The sequence below is a fragment of the Myxocyprinus asiaticus genome, chromosome 23 (assembly GCF_019703515.2).
Source record: "Myxocyprinus asiaticus isolate MX2 ecotype Aquarium Trade chromosome 23, UBuf_Myxa_2, whole genome shotgun sequence".
NCBI lineage: Eukaryota > Metazoa > Chordata > Actinopteri > Cypriniformes > Catostomidae > Myxocyprinus > Myxocyprinus asiaticus.
In genome coordinates, this window is record NC_059366.1 from 35219626 (window position 1) to 35233402 (window position 13777).

Below are 13777 nucleotides of genomic sequence, written 5' to 3' on the forward strand. Positions count from 1 at the left end.
GTTGCTCTGTTTTCCTGTGAGCGCTCAGCGCCGCCTCTAAGGGCAGGAGACTGTTTCTCAGCTCTCAGTGTTGTGCTGCTTGGTTTTAATTACACTATAATGTGTTTATGTATCATACGATACATATTGTATTGTATAGTGAGCGTCGTATTGTACAATACAATACGATTTTTTTTACACCCCTAATATATATATATATATATAATCTCTCTCAAAATCAAAAGAAACAGTCAGTATCTGGTGTGGCCACCAGCTGCATTAAGTACTGCAGTGCATCTCCTCCTCATGGACTGACACCAGATTTGCCAGTTCTTGCTGTGAGATGTTACCCCACTCTTCCACCAAGGCACTTGCAAGTTCCCGGACATTTCTGGGGGGAATGGCCCTAGCCCTCACCCTCCGATCCAACAAGTCCCAGACATGCTCAATGGGACTGAGATCCGGGCTCTTCGCTGGCCATGGTAGAACACTGACATTCCTGTCTTGCAGGAAATCATGCACAGAACGAGCAGTATGACTGGTGGCATTGCCATGCTGGAGGGTCATGTCAGGATGAGCCTGCAGGAAGGGTACCATATGAGGGAGGAGGATGTCTTCCCTGTAACGCACAGCGTTGAGATTGCCTGCAATGACAACAAGCTCAATCCGACGATGCTGTGACACACCGCCCCAGACCATAACGGACCCTCCAAATCGATCCCGCTCCAGAGTACAAGCCTCGGTGTAACGCTCATTCCTTCGATGATAAACGAGAGTCCGACCATCACCCCTGGTGAGACAAAACCACGACTCGTCAGTGAAGAGCACTTTTTGCCAGTCCTGTCTGGTCCAGCGAAGGTGGGTGTGTGCCCATAGGCGACATTGTTGCCAGTGATGTCTGGTAAGGACTTGTCTTACAACAGGCCTACAAGCACTCAGTCCAGCCTCTCTCAGCCTATCAGTCTGAGCACTAATGGAGGGATTGTGCGTTCCTTGTGTAACTCCGGTAGTTATGTTGCCATCCTGTACCTGTCCCCCAGGTGTGATATTCAGATGTACCGATCCTGTGCAGTTCTTGTTATGATCAGCTGTCCTTCCTGTCTCCCTGTAGTGCTGTCTTAGGTGTCTCACAAAAGAGACTCTTTTAGAAAGGTCTCTTTAGTGTCCTAAGTTTTTATAACTGTGACCTTAATTGCCTACTGTCTGTAAGCTGTTAGTGTCTTAACGACCATTCCACAGGTGCATGTTCATTAATTATTTATGGTTCATTGAACAAGCATGTAAAACATTGTTTAAACCCTTTACAATAAAGATCTGTAAAGTTATTTGGATTTGTACTAAATGATCTTTAAAATTAGTGTCCTGAAAAAGGGACGTTTCTTTTTTTGCTGAGATATATACATATATATATATATATATATATATATGTATATATTTATATATAAAAATAAATCAAAGTTGCTGGTAAAATTGGGCATTCACCACTGTGGCTGGTGGGCAAAGAAGTTAATTTCATACCATTGTTACATACTAGCCCATGTTCATAAAGGGAAAGGACACCATATGTATCATTGTACTTTTGGGACAAAACTGCACACTGTGATATGTTTAATAGATTTCTACGCTGTGGATAATTTGTGTGGCTCTGACCTCAAAGGCAAAGTTGTATCCCTGGATCATGGCCTCTCTATAATACTGCTGCAGTGTGGCCTTTTCCGTCTCTTCCACTTCTGCCTCAAACTCTGATGTGAACATGTATTCCACACGGTCGATTGCTGTGTTGATCTTGATGCACAGCTGAAGAGCCTCATTCTGAAAAAAGCAAACATTTTCCTTAAAGGAGCAATTCAGAACAATGCAATCCAAATGTACTGTACTTGCGATTAGAACTAATGTTCTATTTGCAAACATCCTGTTGGTGAAGGAAACTGTGCTGAGACGCAGCTATAAGATTTCAATTCATCGCATAACAAATCTAACTTTTGCCTTTGGAGCGAAACCATCAAAAGTCTTTGTGCTCTTTAAGGCAGGACTTGCTGATGTGTTTGTTGCAACATATCTAATTCTCATCTCCCTAAATGACAGCGTTTGAGACGATTTTACCACATTCTCCATTTGTTTGCTATATCAGCATTGCGTGACACAGACGGAAACCTTTTCTTGATGTAATATGAAAGTGGGTCTCCACAAACTCCAATGACAACAAGCAGAGAACTGCTGATATGTGAGAAATGATAGAAGGAAAGAAGGGACCACAAGATAATAGTTTGTGTTTATTCACCTTGAGTTGTTCCAGAGCGCAGACGATGAGTGGCTGACTGGATGTCTGTTCTCGGCTGAGGGTGAGAAGATCTTCCATCGACTGCTGGAAGGCCTTGCGTTGTGACACCAGGTGCGCCGATTGCATAACAATCAGCAAGAGATTGTCCACCTGGGAATCCGGAATGAAATAAGATTCAACACATATACTACATTGGCAAACTCATGTACCTCCTTCTAATAAATAGGTTTGGCTCAGCCCTTTAATTCGAGTAGGGACAAATTTGAACACTTCAGCATACAATGACATTCTAGAGAATTGTGTGCTTCCAACTTTCTGGCAACATTTGAGGCATCATTTGTGACAAATTCTAACAGCCATATTCCAACATACTGTATTGTGGAAAGCCTTCCCAGAAGAGTGGAAGCTGTTAGAGAGGACCAACTCCCCATTAATGCCCATGGTTTTACTATTAAATGTTCAACAAGCACATATGTTTGGGGTGTTTGGGTAACCACCCACCTTTATACCTATATAGTGTGTTTGAATCCATTAAAAATCAGATTACATTACAAAAAGAACACTCTATTAATTACTTGGAATGATTATCCAAATAAATGAAGCAATTAGAATGACATGAGTTGACAACTTCTAACCTCAAGCAAATCCAAATTCATACCTTCATGACCTGTAACGTGTCCACCGTCTCCACTTGAGGCACCAGTTTAAGCACATTACCATCCCACTCGGCCCAGGTGCCATCAGCGGTCGAGTCCCCGACTCTGTGCTTGCTCATGAGCAAGTAGGCCTCGTCCTCTGGGTTCTCGTCTGGCTCTTTTGAGCAATCCTTTCCTGCAGCCGCATTTAGCAGCTGTAAGATGACCAGCCGCTGCTCCATCAGACCACAAGGGACAAATACCTGCAGCTCCTCCAGTCCTGGGATTTGAACCTAAGAAAACACAGACAAACAAAGTTGTTTCATATGGCTTCAATGTCCTTGAACAGCATATATCCAATCAGGATCCAAAACAATCGATCTGATTGACCGAGAATGTGCTTTGATATTTTATATGCTATGTTATCAACATACAGTAGTAATATACAAATGTTACAAATCAGCTAATACAATGATACAGAACTACAATAATCATGTGTCATAACAGTCCATCAATATCACAGAGAAATATGTTTTTACCTTCACATAATTCTTGGCCTTCAGTGCCTGCAGGAGAGCGGTTACTCCACTGGTTAAGCTGAATTCTGCTGCAATCTCAAGATCCTGAGTGGGAATAAAACAGAAGTTTACGTTAAATGGTCCATCACTGTGCCGAGATGGGTGGAACTGGGTCTGTAAAACACTCACTTTGCGCAGCATCTTGGCAAAGCCCAGCGCTTTAGATGCTCTCTCCCTCGCCTCATGGAAGAGCTCTTTGAGCGAGCGACTCGTCTCAATCACTGAACGCCTGCAGGGAAAGAAAAACACAGGGATGAATGATGCTGAAAGATGTTTAAAAATGTGTTATATAAAATATTAGGTAATGCAATCTAATTATCGAAATTAAGCAGTCAATAAGACCAAAATGCATATTCCTACTTTGATCAGTGCTGTGTGTTCAGAGAGGTTAATTACTCATGAAGTGTTCTCTCAGACACACCTGATTTCATCCGAGGCAGTGCTGTCATCCGCACACTCCCAGAACTCATTGCCACTCTTCTGAAGGCCCGCATCCAGGAAGTCTCCAGTGGATTTTAACAGCATTCCAGCAATATCACTAAAAACACAAGAATACTGATGAATCAATGTTCTTAATCGCACTGTGTTAGTGACGGTTATAATATGCACTTTAATTTTGATGTAGCGGTTGATTTGAATTTCTGCTATAAAATTCTGATTAATAAAATCTTTTTGTTTCTTTCCTGCATCAATAAAGACAATGTCACATAATGTTATTCTTTTAACACAATGAATGAGGAGTACATGTGATACAGCTAGTGCACCAGGTGATAGACTAACCAAAAGAGCTTGCCAGACTGGGCCTCTCCGCCCCGGATGTATGGGGTGATGACTTTAGTGAAGTTCCACTCCTCCTCCAGCAGGTTCTTCAGGCTGTGGGAGGCTTGAGGCAGCTGCTGCAACATCTGGATCCAGCTGCGCATGTAGTCAAAGTACACCTGCATGCACAGATACACACAATACACAGATGCCATGCTGAATGCTGTCTTGTTTAGAGTTGGAAATTCTGATTAGTTTTAACATTTCAGTTCATTTAGACAGTTCTTTCAACAACAGTGGAGGTGGTGGTGGCGTAGTGGACTAAAGCACTGAACTGGTAAGCAAACGGTTGTTAATTCAATTCCCACAGCCACCACCATTGTGTCCTTGAGCAAGGCACTTAACTCCAGGTTGCTCCAGGGGGATTGTTCCTGTAATAAGGGCACTGCAAGTCGCTTTGGATAAAAGCGTCTGCCAAATGCATAAATGTAAATGTAAATGAAGTTCAAAAACATTTGAGTCAATCAAAAGTATTACCTTAAGTCCTTTTACATGTTTGATTTTGTAATAAAAATATTTAGCTAGTTAAATACTAATGCTTATCACTACAATGGGTTAAAGGTGAAGTGTGGATTTTTTTTATTTTTATGTTTATTAAGCTTTTATCCATGTTATTTTTTTTTTTTTCTTTTATTCAATTACACACTTTGCCTTCAAGTTACATAAATTATATTTTTAGTTGTTTTTAGTGTATTTATGTGTTTCAGTTTGAAAATGTCATCCTAATTGCAGTTAAAGTGGAGATATAGAGTAAAAAAGGACTTAAATATTGTTCTATTTCTCACCCACACCTATCATATCATTTCAGAAGATATGGATTTAAACGCTGGAGTCATATGGATTACTTCTATGTTTCCTTTATGTGATTTTTGGAGTTACAAAGATCTGATCACCATTCACTTGCATTGTTTGGACCTACAGAGCTGAGATATTTTTCTAAAAATCTTCATTTGTGTTCTGCTGAAGAAAGAAAGTCATACACATCTGGGATGGCATGAGGGTGAGTAAATGATGAGACAATTTTCATCTCTGGGTGAAATATCCCTTTAAGGTGATTTACAAACACTTTGATGATCGGTGATGGCTTTGAATGAATCTTTAAAAAGGACTGCTTTGACATAACTAGACTCATTTACAACTGCTGCTCTTTTAGATCAGTGCAGACCATACTTGTGTTTCTAGCTCAATTGTGTGCTTTTTCTACAGTAATCCCATCTCAGATTACTGCCGTCCAAGAGCTCACCAAAACATGGTACAGAATAAGAACCACTCAAAAGTCATGTTCCTCTGAACAACACCTTTACCAGTGAAGAATAAAGCCATTTTATAGATTCGTCTCAAAGTATCTGACTTAGCTTACTTTTAAATAGTTACTGCCATCCAGACTTTGCTCTTATTTGCTCTATCAAGACACATCACATACAAAAACAACAAATGCAATAAAACAACAGAGCAGAGCTGGGCAAAAATCCCTGGTACAGATTAGCAGCCAGCAAACACAGAGAACCACTCCCACTGAGTCACAGTGAAGGAATCATACTGTTAATCTAGATGTCAATAATATCAATTTTTTTTTTTTTTTTTAATTGCAAACAGTCACGCATGTTTTTTTCATGCATGGTGTGACAAACTCACACCATGCGAAATCTTGGTCATATTACACTGGAATTCTAGATGTCTTGGTGGACTCTCTCAGATGGGAGCTGTACTTGAATTTTGTGTAACATCTTCAAGATTGTCTTTTTCTTGGACTCACTGTCACACTGTCATAAAAGTAAATGTAACTGATAGACAGAGAGGCTAATTTCTAGTTCGTAAAATCCCACCTCTAGCATTTTGTGAAGATCCTCCTCAAACTCATCGATGTTGGCATTAGTCTGTAGACCCTGGGGGTCAGTGACGACGCCACGCAGCATGAACTGGTAGTACTGTTTCATCAGGAGCCCTCCTTTAAGAACCTCTTTACACTCACGCACCAACTACAACATACACACAAACGCACAAATGAGCCATTTCTAATGTTTCTCGGAATTTAGTTCATTTTGTTATGTAGAATGTGTGAAAAGCTCTTATTGGGAATCCCCAAACACAGGGGGCATGAAGCATCTCATCATGTTCAAAACTGTCATAATTATCAAAATCAAATGTAAAACAAAATAGACCATCAATTAGATTCACAACTAAGCACTTAACATAACGAGTTAGTCACAAATATATAAAATAAAATTAGTGAAGGACTGATATAATGGCTAGGCCAATTAATCGATCAATATTTTGCCAATTTGAGATTATCTGCATTATCCAAATAGAAGAACAGAGCTAACTGGCATTGACTGACAAGAACCATGCCTGATTAGCCTATTAAAAGTAGTGGTTGTTCCCCTTGTGCAAGTTCCTAAATATACCAACTGTCTTGTCGATATATAATTAGTATAATATACAATAAAAAGTATATTACTTAAATATAAAATAATAACAATAATAACAAATTTTGTTGTTAGTTTGTAATAAATACTGTGTAAAGCTGTTCATTTGTGTAGAAAAACCCATGTCGGTTAACCACAAACAGTTAAAACTAGTATTTACAAACAGCAGTCAAATAGTTAACCCTATTTGACTGTTGTTTGTAAATACTAGTTTTAACTGTTTGTGGTTAACTTATTTTAAATAAATACATTTTATTTATTTAAAATAAGGATATGAAAATTAATATAAAAACTTTGCATTTTTGTGGACACATTTTGGGTTTAAACCCATAGGTAACGCAGTAGGTAACACAACTGTATGTTTGTAAGTAATGACCTGTTTGATGCTGAGCAGGGATGGTTCCCCAGCAGGCCTTTGCTCAAGTCGCAGTTTGAGGCACTCGTGAATGACGTTTAGCAGCACACGGCAAAGCACCAAGAAGGCTGGCCGGAATGAGGGCAGGTCCATGTCCATAAGCTCCTCCCACGATACCCGTCCTGACCCCGCCTCTTCCTGACCACCCAGGTGACGAGATAGCTCGGGAAGGTAATCACAGTGCAAAGAAACTGGGACCGCTGACAACTAACAGGAAGTGCAATGACAATATGGATGAAGACATTTTTAGTATATCAATCTGGTAATGAACACAAAAAAAGTATGCATCGACCTCAAAGCTAATGCTCAATATTGAATCTGCATATACTGATGCTTCACAATACTGATAAGTAATGATGAAAGGAAATGGACTATGAGCTACGTTTACATGCACAGATTGGTAAAATGCAATCAATTAAATTAAATTGTAGAAGATTCCAAATCAACTGTTAATAAGAACCCTTAAACTCTGCAATCCGATGAAAATATTGGTTAACATATGCGTCACATGTATTGCAAACAAAATTTTTGCACATGCAAGGAGAGGCATTTAGTGTCAACATTACCATAGCAACGAGAAATGGGAAAGAGTCAAGTGTAGAGAGCTTCAGACTATAGTGGAAGCCATCTAGTTTTGCAGCGTCGTGTGCGCCCAATAACTAGACATCTCTGAATGTGAATACATAGCAAAGATTGGTGGGAAAGAGTTGTCATGCACTGAACAATGCATCCACACAAGGAATTTTGTAATGGATTGTGAAAGTGGTTGATTTCAAACGTTTACATGGCAATTCATTTCCCTATAAATTTGCACCAACTTTTCAATTGCAAAGGAAATAGAAATGTAATTTGTATCAAGCTCAATCAGATGCATGTAAACATAGCAATTAACATCCAAAGAAGCATCTAGGCCTAAACAACAATTCAAACTATTTCCAAACAACCAAATTGCTATGAAGCCAACAGAAACTTTTCCATTTTTCTCCAATGTTCTTTACATTCAGAACCAAACTAATGTCCTCCAAGAAACCATAAGTTCTACAATTGCTCTCTCACCTCTTGAGCCGGCATGCGACTCAAAAGTGCAGTTCTGGACCTCTGCAGTGAGCGATCCATCAGCTTGTGCAGTCTGAGAATAAGTTTACGCAGTCCCATTTGTTTAAGTGCCTTATCCACAAACGGCCTGTAGATGGCAGTGGGACAACACTGGGTCTTGTTGTCCGGTGGGAGGAACTCCTCTTCCGAAATGAGGCGTGAACACTTTGGTGTGAGGCAAGGCGACTGCTCTCCGTCGCTATCTGCCTCACTCAGGGTCCTTTCCTCTCCATCATTTTCAGCCGTGAAGGTAGCAGTGGACTCGGTTTCATCCTCATCCACCTCCTCGTCCTCATTGCCACGTGAGCATCTAGGTGAGGGGATCTCAAAGACAGGCCAGCCGATGCGGGAAAGGTCCCTGAGGCCCAGCACGGTGCCCATCACTCGCAACTTCTGGTTGAGGTCCTGAGTGATGTTGAGCCACAAGCAGAGTGCCTGCACCCTGCCTTGGAAGTCCCGAGCTGCATACTTCTCATAGTCTTTCTGCAGGGTTTGCAAAGACGGGTACAGAGCTTCCACCGACTCCAACAGTGACATGACTCGCTTTACCTGATCAAAGGCAATTCGCTGCCTTTGCAGGTGCTCTCGGCACTCCAATGTGGAAGAAAAAGGAGCAGCAGCATCGACCTCACCCCAGGACATGGAGGAGGTGCTGAAACTAAACGGATCATTCCTGCAATTGGTTTCTCCAGGATAAAAGTCGCTCTGTTCTGTTGTGAGGTTGCTTTCATGCCCAGATAGGCTGCTATAATCCACTTTGAAGTGCAGTACCTCGTTGATGATGTCAGGTATGGCTTGGCGGGCGGTGTACAGGTACAGGTCCTGCTCCGTGATGCTACGGCGGGCATGCCAGGCTTGCAACTCCAGCCAGATGACCTCATTGTTCTGGCCCATGAAGGCCGTATTCTCCAGGCCTCGCTGCTCCTTCTCTTTCTTCTTGGACGACATGGAAGTAAGCTTGAGCAGGAGCCGCAGGGTCTCAAAGAACTTGAGGCGGTCCGCCGGACAGTCGGTGCGAGAGGTCTGCCGATGGGTGCGCACAGGGAGCATGCCCAGGCTCAGGTAGGGCTTGCGGGGGTCCATGTTTCGAGAGCCGATGGCACTGGATTTAGAGACTGAGTCGAGCATGAAGGAGCCCTCAAAGGTCTTCTTGCTATCACGCTCGTTGGAGCGCTGGTTGAAGCGCTGCTTCTTCTCCTGCTTGTAGCTGTGCTCTTCAGGAGGTTCAGCCGATCGGGCTCCTTCACGTTCTCTTTGAGACAACGGGATGGAGGAACACGGCTTCTCTGTAGATGACAGAACAGATGCAAATTAGTGACAAACAACCAAACTCATACAATGTTTTATACAATGTGGTTACTAATGAATGAAGCTACATATGAACCGTTTTTTATTTTGAAAAGATTCTTTCCTCAGTCTCATTTCTACATCTACTTTGCTTACCTCGCAACTGTCCTTTTGTATAATGTGAAAGAAATACAAAAAACTGTACAAAAGATTTATTTTGTTATGTCCTGAGTCATATGCCAATCTATCAACCAGGCCCACAACATTTGGCATTTTGAAATAATCAACAATGCCCACTTGGCTGGAAAATGCCACATGCATCAATTTTCATTCAACGGATCTCAAGCTCTTGAATGTGCAACAGGTCACTCCAGAAGAATGGCTGTGCACCACTTATGTTTATAGGGGCCTAAGACCATATGCAGTTTCAAAAATGTGCAAAGTTACCTTTGCCCTTAAACCCCTGGCCACTTCTCTGGTGTTTGTTGGACATGCGTTTGATCAGCCGGGGAGTACGGGGAGGGGAGGTAGCATACAGAGTCTCCTCTTCCTGGCTGGGATCGTCCCAAGACTCATCCACCTCAGTGTTCTCCTGGGACACATCTCTGTATGAGTCCCTCGGCCTGCACAAGAAACAAATGTGACATGACTATGCAATAATGCCGCAATGAAATTAAAAACAGACACTACAGGCTCAGCATGGATTTGTCAAACTCCATAGTGTATAACTTATGTTACTTTCCATCTACGCTGGAAGTGACTGATGACACGTTGCAACGGCTTGAGATTTTCCATACTGCAATTGTTCAGACAGCATATCACCCAAGAATGTACACTGACCACAAACCAAGCAGCTGTAAACTCAAGGCTGGACTTTAGACATTGGTGCTGCATGTGTGGCAGCTTGTTGCAGCAGCTCCATGTAGTTTTTTGTCTTTTTATTTATTTCTATTTGTCTTCTCTCATATTCCTTTACTGTACTGAACTGTGATGCATTCATTTTTTTCACATTTTCTATTTTGTATTTATGTTTCAGCTGTAACGCTTCAATTTCCCCTTGGGGATGAATAGTATCGTTTTGCATCGTAGAAACAGATAATTGGTGAAGAAGTACGTATCCTACTTTATTTTTAATGGATAGACTAAAATTGACTTTGCATAGGATATTTCAGAATAGGGAAACAACTTAAGAAACAAAAGATGATTTCAATTAGTAGGCCAGAACCAGAATCATCACAAGCTGGCTTTGATCAAATGGTCAGATGTTACTTAAAAATGTAATAAATAAATTTATAGCAAACAATTCACACATACGTTAAGCCTAATTTTAAGTAAAATCCCATAAACCCTTTATCCTATAGACAAAGAAACCAACAAAAAGTTGCTAGTGGGTGGGAGCAATCTGGTGCAAAACTGCCCATCATGCTGAAACAAACGGTGTATGTAGGTGGGTGAATTTGGACAAGTGCATGTCTCTCTCTGTGTGTGAGTATGGAAGGAATATAATATTGATATGGGGCCACTGTCAGGCAATGGAGGAGGGATCACTTTCACAGTGGGGTCAGCCTTTGGTTCCGTTAATCTGTGAATCCACTCACAAAGAGCTATGAGAGCAAAGCCAGAGTCATCCATCTGCCCCTCACACACATAAAATCACCCACAGTCCCTCAGGGAGTCTGCAGAAAGTCCATAAGACACCTGCTGCAGAACATTGAGGTCCTCATGCCAGAAATTTCAGATGCAGCCTGCCCAACACCCCCCACCACCACTGAACATATGGACACAACCAAAAGCCCTGGACACATTTACATTAAGCTGACTCACATCACTACAAGAGAAAATAGAAGGCTTCTGCACCTTTAATGCAACAGAGATGTGCAAAACTACATACTTTCAAAATCGACTAGTTTGTGAGTTGCCTGAATGACTAGTTGGTTGGTATAATTAGGCTGGTTTCCGATTCACTTCACCCTGATCAGACAAATTCCTTTGGAGGCATTTTATATAAGGAATGCAAGAGACAATAAAGACAAACTTTTTGTTTTCATGACAACATAACACTAGTAAACCCTGTAATTTGGTAAACACCATCATGCTGGCGCCGCGGATGGCCGCCTCGGTGTGGAGCGCTTCTATTGTTTTGTTATTTTTGTTTGTTTGTCCTGTTAGTAATCTTTTTTCAGTCAGTTTTACCAGAGACGAACTGCTGAACATTCGACTGCATACACCAGTCAATATTTTCCCGGATTTTGAATATTCAGACGTTTTGTTTGCCATTCTAGTCGGAGGCGCGGCTGTGTTGTTTAAACGCGCGCTGAGACGTAGGCGAGGGTGACGAGCAGGCGCGCTGGTCAGGTGCCGTCGGCGCGGCTTTTGTACAACGCTGCCGAGCATCTCCGCACTCTCCCTAAGAAAACAGATGAACTACATCTCCTCACCCGAACAAACAAGGACTTTTCAAACTCTGCTGCCTTGTGCTTCACAGAAACCTGTCTGAGTGAAGCCATTCCGGACAGCGTGTTACATCTGCCGGGCTTTCAGCTGTTCAGAGCGGATCGCATCGCGGAGTTAACGGGGAAAAAGAGAGGCGGTGGAACATGCTTTTACATCAATGAAAGTTGGTGTACAGATGTAACAACGTTAAAGAGGATGTGATGTCCTAATTTGGAAGCGCTCTTTATTAACTGTAAGCCTTTCTACTCGCCGCGGGAGTTTTCCTCATTTATTCTGGTGAGTGTGTGTATCGCGCCAAACGCGTGTCTGAACACAGCGCTGCAACAGCTGACTGATCAAATCACAGACACAGAACAACAATACCCAGACTCAGTTATTATTATTCTTGGGGATTTTAACAAAGCAAACCTCACACGTGAACTGCCCAAATACAAACAGCACATCACATGCCCAACCAGAGACAGAAATATACTGGATCACTGCTACACAACAATAAAGGATGCATATCACTCTGTTCCTACAGCAGCTTTGGGACTATCTGATCACTGTCTGGTTCATCATCTTCCAACCTACAGACAGAAATTAAAATCTGCTAAGCTTGTATTAAGGACTGTAAAGAGATGGACCAACGAAGCAGAGCTGGAACTACAAGCCTGCTTTGACTGCACTGATTGGAGTGTTTTTGAGGCTGCAGACACCAATCTGGATGAGCTCACAGATACTGTTACATCATATATCAGTTTTTGTGAGGATATGTGCATTCCTACTAGGACTTATTTAACATTTAACAACGACAAACCATGGTTTACAGCGGAACTCAGGCAGCTTCGTCAGGCCAAAGAGGATACTTACAGAGTTGGGGATAAAGTCTTGTACAATCAGGCCAGGAACACACTGAATAAGGGAATCAGAATGGCTAAAAGAAGATACTCTGAGAAGCTGAAAAACAAGTTTTCAGCTAACCCTCCCTGCATCAGTGTGGACTGGCATGAAACAACTTACAAATTACAGGACTCCTGCCCCCAACCCTGTGGTGGACCAACAACTGGCTGATGACCTGAATGTGTTCTACTGTAGATTTGAAAGGCCCAATCTCACACCCCACACCCACTCTGACCTTCACTTCACACAAACACCAACATCTCCTGCAACCCCCCTCCTCCCCCCTCCTGCACTTAAGATCTGTGAAGATGATGTGAGCCGTGTCTTTCGACAGCAAAGGATAAGGAAAGTACAGGGCCCAGACAGCGTTTCACCTGCATGTCTTAGATCCTGTGCTAACCAGCTGGCCCCCATCTTCACACAGATCTTCAATAGATCACTTGAGCAGTGTGAAGTTCCATGCTGCTTCAAACGTTCCACTATCATCCCCATCCCAAAGAAACCAAAAATCACAGGACTTAATGACCACAGACCTGTCGCCCTGACGTCTGTGGTCATGAAATCATTTGAGAGACTGGTGTTGGCCCACCTGAAGAACATCACTGGACCCTTTCTAGATCCCCTTCAATTTGCTTATCGAGCAAACAGGTTTGTGGATGATGCAGTCAACATGGGATTGCATCATATCCTGCAACATCTGGACAGACCAGGGACATTTGCAAGGATCCTTTTTGTGGACTTCAGTTCGGCTTTCAACACCATCATCCCAGCTGTACTCCAGAATAAATTACACCAACTCTCTGTTCCCTTGTCTATCTGTCAGTGGATTACCAGCTTTCTGACGGACAGGCAGCAGCTTGTGAGACAGGGGAAACTCACTTCCAGCACCTGTACAATCAGCACTGGTGCCCCCCGGGGATGTGTGC

At 42.3% G+C, this 13777-nt stretch overlaps 1 protein-coding gene across 6 annotated transcripts in view; it reads right to left on the reverse strand.

Moving 5' to 3' along the window:
* LOC127413879 (mitogen-activated protein kinase kinase kinase 4-like) overlaps window positions 1–13777 on the reverse strand; it is a 62118-nt gene that overhangs the window by 27848 nt on the left and 20493 nt on the right. For all 6 annotated transcript variants that reach the window (XM_051651421.1, XM_051651420.1, XM_051651423.1 and 3 more), the window contains exons 2-12: window positions 9963–10138; window positions 8190–9514; window positions 7095–7340; window positions 6119–6271; window positions 4254–4411; window positions 3895–4011; window positions 3603–3702; window positions 3435–3518; window positions 2919–3188; window positions 2261–2410; window positions 1630–1791 (exon numbers count right to left, since the gene is read on the reverse strand). In XM_051651421.1, the coding sequence (XP_051507381.1) occupies window positions 1630–1791; window positions 2261–2410; window positions 2919–3188; window positions 3435–3518; window positions 3603–3702; window positions 3895–4011; window positions 4254–4411; window positions 6119–6271; window positions 7095–7340; window positions 8190–9514; window positions 9963–10138 (2941 nt within the window). The remainder of the gene's footprint in view (window positions 1–1629; window positions 1792–2260; window positions 2411–2918; window positions 3189–3434; window positions 3519–3602; window positions 3703–3894; window positions 4012–4253; window positions 4412–6118; window positions 6272–7094; window positions 7341–8189; window positions 9515–9962; window positions 10139–13777) is intronic.